Here is an 18,037-nt window from a genome sequence, read left to right as displayed (position 1 = left end):
ATAAAGCAGTGGTTTTCAACCTTTTTTTATTTGTGGTCCACTAAAAAATGTTAAATGGAGGTGTGGACCCCTCTGAAAATTCAATCTGTGGTCCATGGACCGTACCATAGAAGTCTTAGACTGAAAACTGACTGAACAGAATTCAACTATAAATGTTGCATGTGCTCTCAGCACAGCATTTGACGCAATGTGAGAACGGGCACTAAACTGTGGGCTTCTATGGTAACAACAACACTTCCAGGTTTTGACCTGTAGGTGGGAGTAGTCGCATACTTTTGATTGATCAGAAAAACTGAATGCCTTTTCTGGAATCTGAAACTGTATTTTCATAGTCACCTTTTGCAGACCCCTTAGACATAGTCTGGGGACCCCTAGGGGTCCACAGACTTCAGATTGGAAACCACTGCAATAAGGCATTCAAATGAAGTCACCACTTGATTTTATTTTAAAGTCTAATAATTGCGAAAAAATCAGGATTTGTCAATGTGCAGATCTCCAAATATAAACATATTAGTGGGGCATATATCTAAAGCTGTATGGTACAGATTTAAGTTATGAAAAATTACACATTGTGCATACTACATATGTCATTATCAAAAGATAACTTGCTTATTTCTCAACCAATTTTTTTTATTCCAAATTTGGCAAAGTGCACTTCTCTGAGTGAAGGCTAGGTACTTGCCAGGTTTTAAGTTTTAAAACAGCTCTTTTTGAGTGATCAAGTACCAAAAAGGACAATGTTCTTAAAAGACAACTTTTTTCACCTCTAATAATTGATAAATGGCTTCATGGACTTCCTATAAATGTTCACAGCCCAAAAGTAAAGTTCTGAGAATTAATAGGGAGTTGGGGAATAGGGAATAGTCATCTCAATCTGAACAACAGAGTCTTTACGGCAATTCTGATGACACAATTTATCCTTTTCCAAGGTTAATTCTCTTGGGTTCACATATTATTTGCTAAATATGTTGGAGAGGCACCCCTAGAAAGGTATACGTTTAGCTGTGCTTTTTATTTATGTGTTAACTCCTGACTTATGAAGTATAGTACTAAGAGAGTGAATGAATGAGTAAAGAAATAGCAAGCTCTCCAGGACATTCATCAGAGAGAATCTTGTTAAACACTTCCTCTTCCTCAGGTCTTGACAAAGTAATGGTTTTTAGCATGCAGGAGTTCTCAGTGTAGCTTATGTACCTCTCCAGATATTATAGCTGGGTTATAAATCACTTGTGCGTTCACTCTGCTTGCTGTAAATTAGAACAAATTATTATTTTGACTATGAGTCACTATTTCAGAGAAAATGATCACAACAATCCTTTCTGTTCCTATGCATATGTCATCTTCCCAAGGTAATTAGCAGGTACATATCCTTTCTGTCCTTTGGCTTCTGCTAACCACCATTCTTTATTGCCGCTCAGGTCAGAAAACTGGAGTATCCGAACCCGCTGGTACTCCTGAAGGCTGAGTTCCTGATGGCTTCTTGCTTGAAATGCATAAACAGCATAGAAAGTCTGAAAAAAGAACCAACCAGCAGAAGGGGTACATTTTATATAAAAAAAGGCAATTAATACAAAATAAACTTGATAATTTCAACAAAAAGACCCAACAAAATCTGCTGTAACAGGGTATTCTGGCCTTGTAAGAGTAGAGGGGGCCAGAAGACCCCATTCCAGGGAGTTGGAATGAACAAAGGCCCAGAAAATGGCCTGGTAGCAGAAGAAGGGAAGTGGTCCCAGGGAATTAGGAGTTGGATGGGAGGGAAATCCCAGGACACTATTCCTTTAAGGGCCTGGTGTCAGGAGCCCTGTAGTGTGGGTTAGGGGTCCCCTCTGTTTCAGTGTATCAAGAGGAATTTTCTGGTGAGGGGGCAGCATATAGGCTACCTTCTCCCTCAGAACAAAGATGAGCCAAGCTGCTTCGGCTGGCCCCCAGCTGTAAGGAGGTTGAACATTGAAATTGTCAATGGAGGATGTGGGGAGAGAGAAAGTTGCCTTGGTCTACGAAGGAGAAGAAGTAGGGGGATGAGGAATGGCCTTAGATAAGGAGAAAGGGGAAAAAAACACTCAATATAATCAGGATTTAAAAAAGTAATTAAATGAAAAACAGGATAAAAGTCAACATTTCATAGTAGTCATATCAGTGACAGAAGATGTGAAAATAGGAGATGTTAACCCAACCAAAATGGCAGAATGGATAAAACAAAGTGTTGGTGATGTACAAAAAGCTAAAAGAATGCAGGGTGGAGCTCTATTGATAAAATATGCACATAAGGAGCAAGCTGAAAAACTTCTTAAAAATGTAACCTTAGAGAAAATGAAGGTTACTCATCAACTGGCTAAATTCCTGACTGAAGCAAGAGGGTGACGTATGGAGTGCCACTAGGATCGTCTGAGGATGATATAAAAAAGACAACAGGCAAAGAACGTATTGTTTGTTAAATGACTATTTAGTGGGAGAAAACCAGCCATTTTATTTACAGCTGTACACACAACACTTTGTCAGTCATAATGGGGCAGCCTGACCTAATGGTCAGAGCCAGGGGGCAGCATCAGGGTCACATTCAAAAGTCATACCATAGATCAAAGCCAGAGTCAGGAGACATGCCAAATGGGTCAATGCTGGGGTCAGAATCAATAGCCACACCAAGGATTTAGACAGAATTCGAGTGAGGTGAGACACCAAGGGTAAAGTTGGAGTCACTGGAATTCGGATGAGGAACCAGCAGCAGGAACTTGGACTCAGGAGTCTGTTCAGCAGCAAGCCCAACAACTAGTTGCTCAGCCATAGAGCGGGACAGCAGCAGGAAGCTTCATGCCTGTGTGGTGGCCGGGCAAAAGTCTGCTGCCAATCACTTGACCCAGCTGAGTAAGTGGGTGTAGCCTCTGGCAGGGAGATGTTAGCTGCAGGTCCCTCTGACTTGGTGGTGCAGCAGGTAAGTCAACCCCACCGGTGGAGTCTGAGTATTAGACCACCTGGCATGCTTAATGGAGGGATGATCCTTTCTGGGATCCAACTGTGGTATATATTGTTCTGTATTTCCCCTTCCCCACCCTTGTGAAGAGCTATGATTGTTAGAGATTTAGGCATGCACCAGCCATTTGTAAGGGAACAATGAGGTGGAAAAAACAGAACCTAGTTGCACAGTGCTGTATATAAAGGATGTACAGTAGGAGAAGGAGCTCAGGAAATACAAACAATTATAATTATTCAAAAATTGTCATATGTTGAGGCTGCCAAAAGGTAGGCACTGCAGAAAATAAAAAAAGAAAAATATGTAAGTAAGAGAAAAGATGTACATGGGCAGCAGAACACATCTCTGGGCAGGGAGGAGAGTATGAGAGGAATGGTAGATGATATATTGCTTATAGATAAAGGGAAGTTTATAACATTCATTAAGAAGTAATTAACTGCACCTTACAGACGTGGAGAAAAAAAAAGAAAGGATTAAAATCATAGCAAAAGCAGCAGAAAAATATCTAAAAATAGGCAATCTCTCCATAGACCGTATTCACCCACTTTTAAATGAAGGCACTAATACAGCTTATTAAAGGTTTTAATGATCCTTAGCTGGTATCCTTATAGTTTAATAATGTATGGAGAGGAATTTCAGAAAGCCAGCTTTGAAATGGGAAAAAAGCCTAATGTGATATGTGTGCAAGAAACATAGCTAATAAGTAAACTTGTGTTCAATCTACCAGGATATGATATACTCTAGAGGAATCAAGTGGCCACCAGAGGAAGGGGTAGGGGGGTCTGTATATTTATAAAAGACTTAGCTATGTCAAAAGCGTGTGCAGAAACTAAGTTTTTAGTATAATGCTACTGAGATTCCCATGCAGAACAAAAACACTTATATATGGATTTTTGTTTATAATCCATGTAAAAATTAGTTATCTTAGAACTAGAAAAAATAGTTATTAATGTAGAAAACCTACTCCCAATTTGTGGAGATTATAATAGTCATAATGAGCAATGGGAAAGTAAGAAAACTACGCTTAAAACAATTTATTGATCTGCATAACCTGGTGCTACTGAATGCAGAAGCACCTTCTAGATTTAATTCAGTAAATAGCTCTGTTTCTGTTTTGGATCCAGGAACTACAACAAATAACGTAGTGAGTAAATGCAGCTGGGAATTTTATAAAGAAGACAAAATGGGAAGTGTACCAAGGTTCAGGAAATGTCAAAAACACAAGAGTTACTAGATTGAATTTTCAAAGAGTTGACTGGGACTTTTTCAAAATTAAATGTGATGAATATTTTTTCCAGTAAGTATACAAGTAGCAACCTAGGAGAATTCTATGCAGATATAATAAAAAGAATTACAGCAGCAGCTGATCTGGCCCCCCAATGTAGAAACCCTGTTCCCTGGTGGAATGAGAATTGCAAAGTAGCAATCAAGGAAAAAAATAAGGCATACAAGCAAACAAAACACACAATTAGTAAAGACTGATAAAAGGTGTAAGGTGGTGGCACAAAGGATTATAAAAAAAAAATACAAAAAAAGTTGGAGAAATTTCTGTGGGAAATTGACAAAGATTCAAATCTTTCAGAAATATAAGCAAACTCACCGAATGAATGGAATTCAAAGTAAAAGTAAATGTATAGCTGTTCTTATTGTAAACAATGAAACTGAGGTCTCCAATTTAGGAAAAGCAGACATTTTAGCAAAAGAATTCCAAAAGGTCAGTACTGATCTGATTCAAAACAATGAGTTTCATGAAAAAAAAAAAAGAGGAGGTTTATTGAGGATAACTGTGAACTATTAAATGCCTGGAGAGAATATACTGATGATGCATTAAAAAAATGTAGCATGCAGGAGCTTATTGTAGCCATAAGGAAAAGGAAAAATACAGCTCCAGGTAAAGATAATATAAGTAATGAAATGCTTCGACACAGGTCAGACGGGAGTCTAAAGATTCTTTTGCAGTTAATATAATGATACAAGGGAAAAGGAGTGCTGCCAACAGAATAGAAACAAGTTTTGCTGAGACCAGTTAGGAAACCAGGCAAGGTACACACAAGACCAGATACTTATAGGCCTATTGCCCTCACATCATATGTGGGGAAAATAAGGGGGGAAATGATAAATGTAAGATAGTGAAATGCTTGGAGAAGAATGAGGTACAAAGTGGTTTCAGGAAAGGAAGATGCACAGTTGAGACTAGAAATGGAGGTACGAAAAAATATAAGGACTAAGAACTTTATGATAATCTGCCTAGACAGTGGAGAAGCAGATTACATGTTATGGAGGGAAGGGAAGGCCTCCTATATAAAGAAGCCAAAATTGGAATAAAAGGGAGAATGTTTGGTGGATAAGGGACTTTTTAAGTGACAGAACTATACAAGTCAAAGTGGGAACAGCTTTATCAAAAATGTACAGGCTTACCTTACAAATGGAACTCTACAAGGGAGAGTTATCAGCCCTACTTTGTGTTCCATTAGGATAAATGACCTCCCAGAAAGTATGCAATGGGAATAGGTATTTCCTTTTTCACAGACGACTATGCTATATGGACTAAACATAAAAGACTTAGAGTAGCCATGGAAAAGACAAATGAAGCACTCCAGAGAATTTCCAAGTGGGGAAATAGGGATTTAAATTCTCACTTGCAAAAACCAAGAGAATACTTACTTTTAACAAGGAAGAAAATTAGGGAAGAATGGTGAAAAAGTCAGATAGTTCAAAAGTTTATGTTCCTTGGAGCAATGTTTGATAATAAATTAACTTGGAAAGGACACATAGATAATATCATACAAAAATGTAAAGTAGGATGAACTTACTTAAAAATGTAGCTGGAAACAAATGGGGTACCGATAAGACTGTATTGACGATGAACAGAGCATTGATAAGAGATGTGCAATGGGCTGCAACTGTAATTTTATCTGATTCCTGGTCAGTCATAATGACAATCAGAACAGGAACTTCAGAAAGTCAAAATGCCATAATAAATGAAATAATGTTCCTAACTATGGAAATAATGCAAGCAGATATCTCTATAACAATAGCCATGGGCAGCGAGTATAATAGGCCAGACTCCCGGTTGCGGGGTTTGGTAGCAAAATTTTTGTTTTATTATGCCCCATGTAGGTTCCGGAGGGCCTGAGAAGGCACATACCCCTCCTCAGCCGCCCTGGAACCTGCATGGGGCCTATCAAAAGCATCTTCTAACAGATGCTTTTCCCCTGGGTGGGTTGGGTCTGGGGAGGGGAGGCATGGCACAGCATGGCTTTGGCCAGCCCAGGGCTCCTCTTGGCTGGGGAAGGAGGGTGCTTGGGGCTTCGGCCAGCGCAGGGCTCAGGGCTGGGGGGAGCTTAGAGCTGCGGCCAGCCCGGGTCTCCTCCAGCTGAGGGGAGGGAGACACTCTGGGCTGCACTGTGGCCAGCCCAGGGCTCCTCCAGGTGAGGGGCAGGGCACTCCAGGCTGCACCGGCCTGGGGCTCCTCCAGCTGAGGGGGAGGTGCTCAGGGCTTCTCTGGGTGGGGGAAGAGGGGACAGGGGGTCTCGGGACTCTGGCCGTGGGCAGAAGGGGCGGAGCAAGGGACTAGGCTCCCCAAGGGGGGGCTCCACCCACCGCTCATGACAATAGCATGGATTCCAGTACATAGTATAATACCTAGAAACGAGATGGCTGACAGAACAGCAAAAAATGAGGAGGTACATATTAAGATAACCTTAAATAGACAAGAATTCAAAACTGTGTCATGAAGGAGGTTGCAAAGGAGTGGCAAGAACTATGGACTAAGGAAACAAAAGGATGAAGTTTCTATGATGTATGCTAAAAAATCAAAGATAGTACTATACTCCACAATCATGGTAGAAAAGAATGAAGCAGTAATTTTTAAAGTGTTAACAGGTCATTGTGCCTTAAATGGTAAGTTAAACTTATTAAAAAGACATAAAGACAGGCTGTGTAAAGTGTGCAAAACCAAAGAAACTGTTGATCATGTTCTCTGGCACTGTTGGCAACATTCTATGCAAAGAAATTTTCTTTATAAAAAATTGAGTTGGCTTGAAATCAAAGATTTTTTCCCTAAAGGGACTAGTGAGAATGTCAGGGAAATGGAATAGTGCAAAAAAGGCCTTGCTGTGTTTTCTTAAGGATACTAGAGAGTGAATAGATTTAAAAAAAAAAAAAAAACTTGGCCAATAATGAATTAAGAAAGTGGTGGCCATAGCCCCAGGTAATGAGGGTGCTGCACCAAAAACAACAAAGGAGACAGTGAAAAAGAAGGAAGCCAGGGTTAGAGAGCTGAGCTCCAGCCTGAAAGCCTGGGACTGGTGGCTTTGGGTAGTGCAGACTGGGAAAGAGGAAGAGCTATAGGTATGTCAGAAGAACCATGGCTGAGTATGAATTTTTATGTTATTGTTATGGACTTTATTTTGGGAACTCTAAGGATTGCTTGAACATTTTCTGTTATTAAACTAGCCCTAGGTTTAGGGTGCTGTGAGCCATAATGGAGACTATGTGTAGTTCTTTTAAGGGGTCCACAAGTGGGGGGCCAACAGGAGCAAAATGCCTGCTGCGCCACCCATGGCCACAAGAGGGCACATAGTACATCGCCAGAAAAATGAAATTCATACCCTTAAGTCACTGCTGAAAAAGAACCTTAAGTCACTGCTGAAAAAGAACCAGACAAAATAAGTAAGAATGAGCTAGGGTAGGTCCCAGGCATTTAAATCTAGCAGCTGCTAACTTGAGCGCTTCAATTCTCTCAACCACCAGATGTTCTATAAGGCACACATTGCAGCAATCTGTTGTAGATAAAGGCATAGGGTTCCTTATCAAAAGAATCGTCATGACCTTCTTGCTAAAAATAGATGAAAACAGCAGAAGGCAGAACTAACTGCTTTAGTGGGGATTAACCCGGCTCTCTTTGTAAGGGTGGGGAGGTGGCTTTACTGCCCAGGAGCAGTTAGAGGCATTGGGTCCCCATGCGGTGTTTCAGCTCCACTCTTCTTTCAATTCAGGATTATGGATAAATCCCACAATTTAACCGTTAAACATTTATTACCTTTTCACACATTGTGTGGTTCATTAAAAACCCAATGAACATTACATCAGAGAGCTGGAAGGTAAGAATGTTGTGTGAAATCCTATGGCATCCTAATAGATTAGAACAGTCCTTTTATAAACTAAGGTTGCCCCTTTAAATTGTAAGCAGTAGTGCACAACTTTTATATTTGGAATAGGAAAAACAGATATAGATAGATATGCTGCATGTATTATGCTTACATGTTGATCATCCACATCATGATCAGTCTCTGTCCCATTAATTGCAGGTTTTTCACATAGGCTATTACTAGATGAGCTGCTGTCACTCCTCTTATGTCCTAGATTTCTTGCACTGCTATCATTGGTAGGCCGTGAAGAGACAAAAAGGCTGATATTATCGAAATCATCATCACAGAAACTGGTTTCTGCTACATCCTTCTGCACCTTGGCTGGATTGTAGGGTTTCAGGAAGGAGGAATACACATACCCTTTAAGAACTAGATATCAGATTAAAAAGAAAAGAAAAATTATTTCAAATATTTTTCAGTCACCTGTTTTTTACAAACTGTTGAGGTAAACAGATGGGCCCAGACTGAAAAGAAAATCAATAGCCAAAAGGAAAGCTGTTATTGGGATAAGCAAAGGACTTACTTCCTGTGTCAACAAGCCACCTGCTTGTACTTCCAAAAGGATCCTTTTGCTCAACAACAGCCACCAGCTCACCTTCATATAAATCAATATCAAATTCCTGTGTGGCATTGCATTTGCGCTTAGCTTGATATAGTGATTCTGTGCTGTATGTGGACAATAGCTTGGATCTCTGGATCTCTGTCTGACGTGGAGACTCAGGCTAAAAATGGGGAAAAAAGAGACACTATTAATTGGGAGCAGTGTATTTAAGACTTCTGGATTAACAGCTGGGTACAAAAGAAACTAATGCACACCCCATCTGATTGCAGCAATCTACATTTGAACAGGCAGAGCATGCAATTACATGCCTATTGGATAGTTAGGAGTATAATTTCCTAAACTGTGCCCTCAAACCTGTGAGTTTTGTGTGCACAGTAGGTGTGTGTGTTCACCTGTTCCACTAATGGCTGAAACTATAGTCACTGAAGGATAAAAAAAAACTTACTGGATGTTAACTGTCAGGTATTGGTTTATGCAGTGTTGTTGTAGCTGTGTTGGTCCCAGAATATTAGAGAAACGAGGTGGGTAGGGTAATATCTTTTATTGAGCCAACTTCTGTTGGTGAGGGAGACAAGCTCTGAGCTTACACATAGCTGTTCTTCAGGTCTGGGAAATGTACTCAAAGTGTCACAGCTAAATACAATGTGGAACAGATTGTATAAGTAGTTAACATATATTTCAAGGGACCATTCAAGGTGAAATGACTCATTAACACCCCTCCAAGTCATAGGAGGAAAAGAAAAAAAAAGTGGGTGGGGGGTTAAGTGGGTTATAGATTGTAAACCATAAATCCAAGGTCTTTATTCTGTCCATCATTATTAGTATCTAGCAAATTTATTAATTTAAGCTTCCAGGCTCATCTTTCAAAGGTGTTGTGCGGGTTTCCTTTGAGAATGAAGATGGATGGGTCAGATACAGAGGGATCACTGTGTGAAAAGTGTTCACCCACTGTTTTTGTCTTTTATCATTTTTCTTTGTGAGTTCACTCAAGAGCATAGTGAAATGAGACAATTACTACTCTCTCAAATGAAGTCACACAGAAAAATTATTAAAAGACAAAAACCTGTGGGTGAACCCTTTCACAAAGCGATCGCAGACCTGTTGAGGTTACAGGGACAAACCATCCCGATGAGTCGAAAGAATAGTAAATATGGCAGGCGACCAGCTTGGCTTAATGGTGAAATCCTAGCGGATCTTAAACATAAAAAAGAAGCTTACAAGAAGTGGAAGGCTGGACATATGACCAGGGAAGAGTATAAAAATATTGCTCGGGCATGTAGGAATGTTATCAGGAGGGCCAAATCGCACCTGGAGCTGCAGCTAGCCAGAGATGTCAAGAGTAACAAGAAGGGTTTCTTCAGGTATGTTGGCAACAAGAAGAAAGCCAAGGAATGTGTGGGCCCCTTACTGAATGAGGGAGGCAACCTAGTGACAGAGGATGTGGAAAAAGCTAATGTACTCAATGCTTTTTTTGCCTCTGTTTTCACTAACAAGGTCAGCTCCCAGACTGCTGCGCTGGGCATCACAAAATGGGGAAGAGATGGCCAGCCCTCTGTGGAGATAGAGGTGGTTAGGGACTATTTAGAAAAGCTGGACATGCACAAGTCCATGGGGCCGGACGAGTTGCATCCGAGAGTGCTGAAGGAATTGGCGGCTGTGATTGCAGAGCCATTGGCCATTATCTTTGAAAACTCGTGGCGAACCGGGGAAGTCCCGGATGACTGGAAAAAGGCTAATGTAGTGCCAATCTTTAAAAAAGGGAAGAAGGAGGATCCTGGGAACTACAGGCCAGTCAGCCTCACTTCAGTCCCTGGAAAAATCATGGAGCAGGTCCTCAAAGAATCAATCCTGAAGCACTTGCATGAGAGGAAAGTGATCAGGAACAGCCAGCATGGATTCACCAAGGGAAGGTCATGCCTGACTAATCTAATTGCCTTTTATGATGAGATTACTGGTTCTGTGGATGAAGGGAAAGCAGTGGATGTATTGTTTCTTGACTTTAGCAAAGCTTTTGACATGGTCTCCCACAGTATTCTTGTCAGCAAGTTAAAGAAGTACGGGCTGGATGAATGCACTATAAGGTGGGTAGAAAGTTGGCTAGATTGTCGGTCTCAACGGGTAGTGATCAATGGCTCCATATCTAGTTGGCAGCCGGTATCAAGTGGAGTACCCCAAGGGTCGGTCCTGGGGCCGGTTTTGTTCAATATCTTCATAAATGATCTGGAGGATGGTGTGGATTGCACTCTCAGAAAATTTGCGGATGATACTAAACTGGGAGGAGTGGTAGATACGCTGGAGGGGAGGGATAGGATACAGAAGGACCTAGACAAATTGGAGGATTGGGCCAAAAGAAATCTGATGAGGTTCAATAAGGATAAGTGCAGGGTCCTGCACTTAGGACGGAAGAACCCAATGCACAGCTACAGACTAGGGACCGAATGGCTAGGCAGCAGTTCTGCGGAAAAGGACCTAGGGGTGACAGTGGACGAGAAGCTGGATATGAGTCAGCAGTGTGCCCTTGTTGCCAAGAAGGCCAATGGCATTTTGGGATGTATAAGTAGGGGCATAGCGAGCAGATCGAGGGACGTGATCGTTCCCCTCTATTCGACATTGGTGAGGCCTCATCTGGAGTACTGTGTCCAGTTTTGGACCCCACACTTCAAGAAGGATGTGGATAAATTGGAGAGAGTCCAGCGAAGGGCAACAAAAATGATTAGGGGACTGGAACACATGAGTTATGAGGAGAGGCTGAGGGAGCTGGGATTGTTTAGCCTGCAGAAGAGAAGAATGAGGGGGGATTTGATAGCTGCTTTCAACTACCTGAAAGGGGGTTCCAAAGAGGATGGCTCTAGACTGTTCTCAATGGTAGCAGATGACAGAACGAGGAGTAATGGTCTCAAGTTGCAGTGGGGAACGTTTAGATTGGATATTAGGAAAAACTTTTTCACTAAGAGGGTGGTGAAACCCTGGAATGCGTTACCTAGGGAGGTGGTAGAATCTCCTTCCTTAGAGGTTTTTACGGTCAGGCTTGACAAAGCCCTGGCTGGGATGATTTAACTGGGAATTGGTCCTGCTTTGAGCAGGGGGTTGGACTAGAAGACCTTCTGGGGTCCCTTCCAACCCTGATATTCTATGATTCTAAGAAGAATTCTGTGTAAGCTCAAAAGCTTCTCTCTTTCACCAACTGAATTTGGTCCAAAAAGAGGTATTACCTAACTCACCTTGTCTCTCTGTATCAGTGCACTTACAATTCTCATGTAAAATGACTGAAAGCATTTTGAAGTAACCCAAAAATTGGCAGAGCTGTACTGAGGTCATATAACCCCTTACAAGGCAGGAGCCATATGACCAATAATCCCTGGACCATGATATTATATGAAATGACTTTGCTATATAAAAGGCAAGGTATTAATTATTATTATATTAAGTGGGGCTCCTGCAGTTCTGTAGCTTCTGGAGTACTCTGTGTGCTAGGTATCTCTGAATTCCATGGTAGATTTTTCAGCTCCTGCTCTAGCTATATAAAACCATCAAACCCACTCACAAAACTTTAACAAAATAAACTTCACAAGATTAATATATGTGTGAGAATATTTAACAAGTGAAATAAACTATAACTTGCATGCTTAGTCTTAGGCTGGGTCTAGACTACAGAGTTAGTGCCTGGGCTTAAATGCTTTATGTTGAACTAACTATGTCAGTGTCTTCGCTACACTACTGCCTTGCTCCCGCTGATGTAAGTGCCCTACTACTCAACATAATAACTCCACCTCCACAAGAGGCGTAGGGCTAATGTCGGTGTATTTATGGCGACACAGAGTCTGTGTGGCAAATCAATGCCCAGGCCCCAGGAGAATAAAAAGACGATGCGTTTGACACACATTAAATTTTCATTGACAGAGGCATGATACTCACCTGGGTAGGGGCAGGTTTCTTCTTTTCAAAGCTCAGTTTTCTCTCAATAAATGTAGCACTGCTGTTTTCTTTTACAAAATTTAGATTGTGAAACTCTTCCATCACCTGATTTTGTAATTCACAGATACTTGAGGAAGACAGCTGTAAATACACAAGAAGATTAGATCTCATGTACATTACATAGGATAGGGAGGTAAGGAACAGTAGCTCTAATCTAGTGGATCAAGCACTAGGACTCATGAAATCTGAGTTGTTATTATTTTGATTTCTGGTAGTGCCCACAAGGAGCTTGGCATCAGGCAGATATAAAAGAAGGTATGATCCCAGCCTCAAAGAGCTTAAAATCATTGCTGTTTAGGGCTTGTCTATACACAGAAGTGTTATCAGTTTAACTTAAATCAGTTTAAAAACCAGTATCTATTTAACTCAATGTGATTTAAACTGGTCATGTCAGTTTAACTTGCCACTGTGGTGTTGGATCTGTGGATTTGGCTCAGGTCCATGCCTAATTTTAAACATGATGTAAACAGCAAAACTCAAAAGTGACAATGGGAAAATCCCCAGTGAAAACAATGCCTGGTATAAGCAGCTTCCCCAGAAACATAAAGCCCTCTTTAATGATATAGGGCTTGTCTACAGAAGGAAGTTGCACAGGGGTAGCTAAAAGTGTAAATTTATACTGATGTATTTAAACTGCTGTGGAAGGCTTATTTTGGTTTAATTAAATCTGTTTTCTAATTGACTTAAGCTAAATGGAATACGCCACTCTTGTAATGAACTGTGTGTGTCCACACTGTCTTTTGCACTGGTTTGTTATATCAATGTAAAAGTCAATTCAAGTTGTACTGGTGAAAATTCCTCATGTAGGAAAAGCCCTCACTTTCCCCTTAAATTGCAAAGCTCTGTGTTGAACCCTTGCATGGATTCTCACTTCTAGCTTGACAGGGAGTGGGAAATAGCCTGATCCTCCCCTGGAAGGAGTGCAGTACAGCACCCAACAGTAACCTCTATGGCTTACTAAGGAGTGGGGTGGAATCTTGTCCAGATGTCAGCCAGGAGAACATGGCTTCTTCAGAGTGTGGGGGGTTGGAACTGTGGGGACAACCTTCGGACTCTCTGAGTCAAAGAGAGGACTCATTTCCTCTGGGGGGGAAATACAACAAAACTGTAGCATTGTTTGATATTCACCCCAAGTCAGTCATTATATTTAGATGGAGTGTGGGATCCATATCTTAGAGTTCTGATTAATGCTGTGTATGAATAGAATGTTATGCAAACCAATACACTTCCATGCAGCTCAGTAGGCACTGTCTAAATACACCTCAAAATATTAAAAGTGTTGATGTAGCTCATATTGTAGCCGAACAAGAAAGCTGTTCCTTACTCTGAAGGAGGCGTCTGCAGTAGGCTTTTGTGACAACAGCATTGCCCTACCATTGCCAACACGCCCCAGCTCCACCAGAATTAGCAGTGGTGGGAGCATACACGTAGAAGGGATTCCAGTGGCTGCTGGCATTCTTCCCAGTGGGTTGTCTAACACTGCTCAGGGCAGCGGTAAATAATACTGGGGTTAAAATGCTAGCAACTGCTGACTCCTGCCATTGCTACTTCCAGAGGAACAGCAGCAGCAGCAACAACACTGGGGTCATTCTCGGCAAAAAAAAAAAGCTCCAAAGCAGACAAGGGTCAAGGACATGAAATGTGAAAAAATATCCACTGTGATCCCCAGAACAGACAGTAGGGGGGGTTGATGTATGTGGATTTTTAAGTACCTCTGGCCAAATACCGTACACACACATGCACACAGTCTGCTCACCGGAACAGGCACCACAATGGTCGAATATGACTGAAATGCTGAGGACATTGTGTCCCTGAGGAGAGTGATGAAGCAATGCAGACAGTTCATCACAATCTTCTTGGCCGTCCTGTTGAACACCTGAAGTTCCTCCACGAGCTGTGCATTGAGAGCCTCATAGTCCTTCTTTGTCAGATCCAGTTCATCTCCTGCTGACCTTTCAAGGCAGCCATTGTAATCCAGCAACTTGTCATAACGCTTCTGGATAAGCTTCTGGGGGCCTGAAAACAAGGCTTGCAGAGCTGAGAGAGGGGTCAAAACCAGCTTTTCCAATTGATCCACCTGGGAAGGGGAAAACAAAGCAAAAAATCAGTCCAACAAATAATACTTCATTCTCCCATTTGTAGCACTTACAATTGTGTTCTAATGTTAAAAACAAAGCAAAAATAATACTGCATTCACCCATTTGTAGCCCCCACATTGCTTTCCAACAGTAACTAATTAAGCCTGACAGCACCCCTATCAAACAGCCGAGTAACAATTCTAACTGCACAGGGCGTTGTTATTATCCTCATGGGGAAACTGAGGCACAGACAAGTTAAATGGGCACACAAAGGATGAGTGTTAGAGCTGGGATCAGAAAGCAGGAATTCCTGCCTCCAGTCACCTGTGCTAGCCACGGGTATTAATATTGTGAAGCTTCATTGGGACTGGGACCTTTAAACTGGGAAGGACCATCCGAGGCAAGAGGCAGTGCAGTTTCAATTAAACGGCAGTCTTTCCCACTGAATAAAATAAAGGAACAACCACTTTCCTGGGGATAACTCTAATATCCTGATGATGCAGTATAAATGCCTATACAGACAGATAGAAAGATTTGATTTGATTAAAATGTGGTATGCTTTCTTGTAAGGTTTCCTTTAGTTTACTGAAAGTGAGTCATACATTCACAGTGCTGGAGGCTAAATAAAATATATTTTAAAAAAAACCAAAACATGCCTATGGGTGTCTGGATGGCTCAAGGGATTAGTATCAGGCTTAAAGATAATTTCACCTATAAGTCATTGGTTCATATCCAGCACAGACTGCTAGCGACTGAAACTCATTGCCATCTAAAGGCTGCTGGATAGTCTTGTGAAATGAATTGCTGGACTCAGTGCATTAACAAGATCTCCTGCATAACAAAAACCACGGCTGCAAAAGGCTGTATGTCCATCGTCTCCAGGAGTGGTCCCTCAAGGTGAGGACTGACCTCAAGGTGAGGAGTGGTAGTTTCACATTGGTACTGCCTTTGATATCTAATTGTTCTGTGGAGAAAGCTTTCCATGACAAATGCTTAGGTAAGCAATTTTTTAGCACCTTAAACAATTGTTTATTGGAACTGTTCGTTCTGGAGCACAGAAAAGGAGAGGCTATTCTTGATTTGGCCCTAACTAAGAGGGCTAGGGAGATGATTCAGTATTGACAAATGCAAGGTAATGCACATGGAAAGAAATAATTTAAACTATTCATCCCCATAGCTGGGTTCTCAACTATAAGCACTCAGGAAAAAAACATGAAACAGCACAATGATAATCTGTGCTCCTGGTGAAATGGTGGTCAAAAGTGCAAACAAAATGTTGGGATGTATAACTAATTGGATTGAAAATATTGTAATTCTATCATATAAATCAGTGATATGCCCTTGCTTGGTATACTGCATTCAGTTCTGGTCAGAATACATCAGAAATAGATATAACAGTAATAGAAGGGGTCAGAGACAGGAAACAAAAATGATTACGGGCATAGAAAAACTTCCATATAGGGAGACATTGAAAAGACTAGGACTTTTCTCAAAGGAGATGAATAAAAGAGAACATGATTCAGGTATACAAAATAATGAATGGGATCGAGAAGGTAAATCAGGCACTTCTATTTACCTAGTCTCACAATATAAAAGCAAGGGGCTATTTAAACTGAAAGGCAGCAGTTTCAAACTCATAAAAGGAAATACCCTTTTACCTAATGCATAATTAATCCCTGGAACGTATTGCTCTAGATATCCTTGTTGCCAAACTCCTACTAGGATTAAAAGGAGAATAGATCTGTATGGATATTGTAAACATTTACAGTTATAGTAGATAGAATAAAAAAAATTTAGAAGGGATATGAACCTTCATGCTTCAGGTCATGAGCCCAACTTCTAACCTACAGAGGTTAGGCAGAAACTTCCCCTTTGCACAGGTTATGCCATAATTGTCCACTGAGAAGATTCTTGTGCCTTCTTCTGAAACATCTCATACCAGCCACTATTGCAAAACCAACTGCACTCAGTGGACCATTGTGATGGGCCAGAATGGCGATTCCTGTGTTCCTTTCTTCACTGTATTCATTTTATTTATTTTTTAAAATATACTTTTAAATGATGCAATTATTTTAAATGGTGGAATTAGAAAGGAAATAGAATTGCAGTTACAGAGCCAGTTTTGGTGGTTTGGTTTTGGCATGGAACAACTTATCTTTTAGGAAAAAAATATAACTAGTAGTCCTTTCATTGGTTGCGATGGAGTGATCTGTCACTGAGCGTATATGCTGTTAGTACGGGGACTCCATTTTGAGTTAGGTGGAGGGAACTGGAGGACTTTTTGGAGTTTAGGAGGGGTAAGAGTAAGGAGATATAAAATTTGCCCCTGGCTTGAAAGTGTTAGTTTAGCTTGAGAGCCTGGTTCAGGCAGAAGTTTTCCCTACCTTGAAAGATGTACTCCAGCCTGTATTGCCAATCCCAGGAATTCAAAAATCACAAGTCAGACCGCAAAAATCATGAGATTTAAAAATTATATGTATACTGGGTTCTTTTTTATTTGCCTTCTGTTTTTTTTTTAAATGTTAGAGCTCACGTTTTCAATCTTTTTCTCTGCAACCACCAGAGATAGAAATGTACATAAGAAAAGTAAAGAAAAGCTGCAATTCCCACACATTCATATGATTCCAGGAGCTGGGGGTTTAAGTAAACACCAGATATCATAAGACTCATGATAAAATTGTGTGAATTGGCAACACTGCAAGTTTAAGCAGAGGCCTGATCCAGCTTACGTTGTACTTAAACTGACAGGAATTTTTGTAACTTAAATTATTTTATTTCCTACAGAAACTTAACTGAAAAGTTATATTTTTCTCAGTATTTCTAATGGAGTCCTACATTTTTCTGCTCTTTTCCCTTCACTGTATTTGTATGTATGACCCACAGCCCATACATTTTGACAGCTGTGTGATATTGGCATGTTTCATGAACTTACAAATCTTTCACAGGGGTTTCCAATGTTATTCAGCATTTTTGAACAGCCATTGTCTTCATCATCTTTGTTGTGTAAAATACCTTGTAGTTCAGTTATATTCTGTGCAGCTAGAAGCATGGAATCCTAGAAAGGAAAAAGGTGGGAAAATTAAAATAGATTGATAATTTGCTGTAGTACAGTATACTTGTTCATGCAAACCCTGCCATAATATTCACTGAATTATAGGCCTTTTCCATTTCTTACATCTCTTTGGTTATCTAGACCATCCCTTACCAGTGCAAGATTGTTTCCTATGATATATTATCCCGTGTTTTGTCCAGTTTTGTTGTACATTTCTCAAGGAACAAGGTTATCACCATTCAATTT

At 40.8% G+C, this 18,037-nt stretch overlaps 1 protein-coding gene across 1 annotated transcript in view; it reads right to left on the bottom strand.

The window, feature by feature from the left end:
• Nucleotides 1–484: 484 nt before the first annotated feature.
• ARHGEF38 (Rho guanine nucleotide exchange factor 38) overlaps nucleotides 485–18,037 on the bottom strand; it is a 56,149-nt gene continuing 38,596 nt past the window's right edge. Inside the window, exons 9-14 of the mRNA XM_073340837.1 lie at nucleotides 17,672–17,794; nucleotides 14,418–14,738; nucleotides 12,602–12,742; nucleotides 8,648–8,846; nucleotides 8,237–8,493; nucleotides 485–1,511 (exon numbers count right to left, since the gene is read on the bottom strand). Coding sequence (XP_073196938.1) covers nucleotides 1,326–1,511; nucleotides 8,237–8,493; nucleotides 8,648–8,846; nucleotides 12,602–12,742; nucleotides 14,418–14,738; nucleotides 17,672–17,794 — 1,227 coding nt within the window. The 3' untranslated portion in view covers nucleotides 485–1,325. The remainder of the gene's footprint in view (nucleotides 1,512–8,236; nucleotides 8,494–8,647; nucleotides 8,847–12,601; nucleotides 12,743–14,417; nucleotides 14,739–17,671; nucleotides 17,795–18,037) is intronic.

Source organism: Lepidochelys kempii, chromosome 4 (genome assembly GCF_965140285.1).
Source record: "Lepidochelys kempii isolate rLepKem1 chromosome 4, rLepKem1.hap1, whole genome shotgun sequence".
NCBI classification, from domain to species: domain Eukaryota; kingdom Metazoa; phylum Chordata; order Testudines; family Cheloniidae; genus Lepidochelys; species Lepidochelys kempii.
This window is presented reverse-complemented; position numbering and strand designations above follow the sequence as displayed.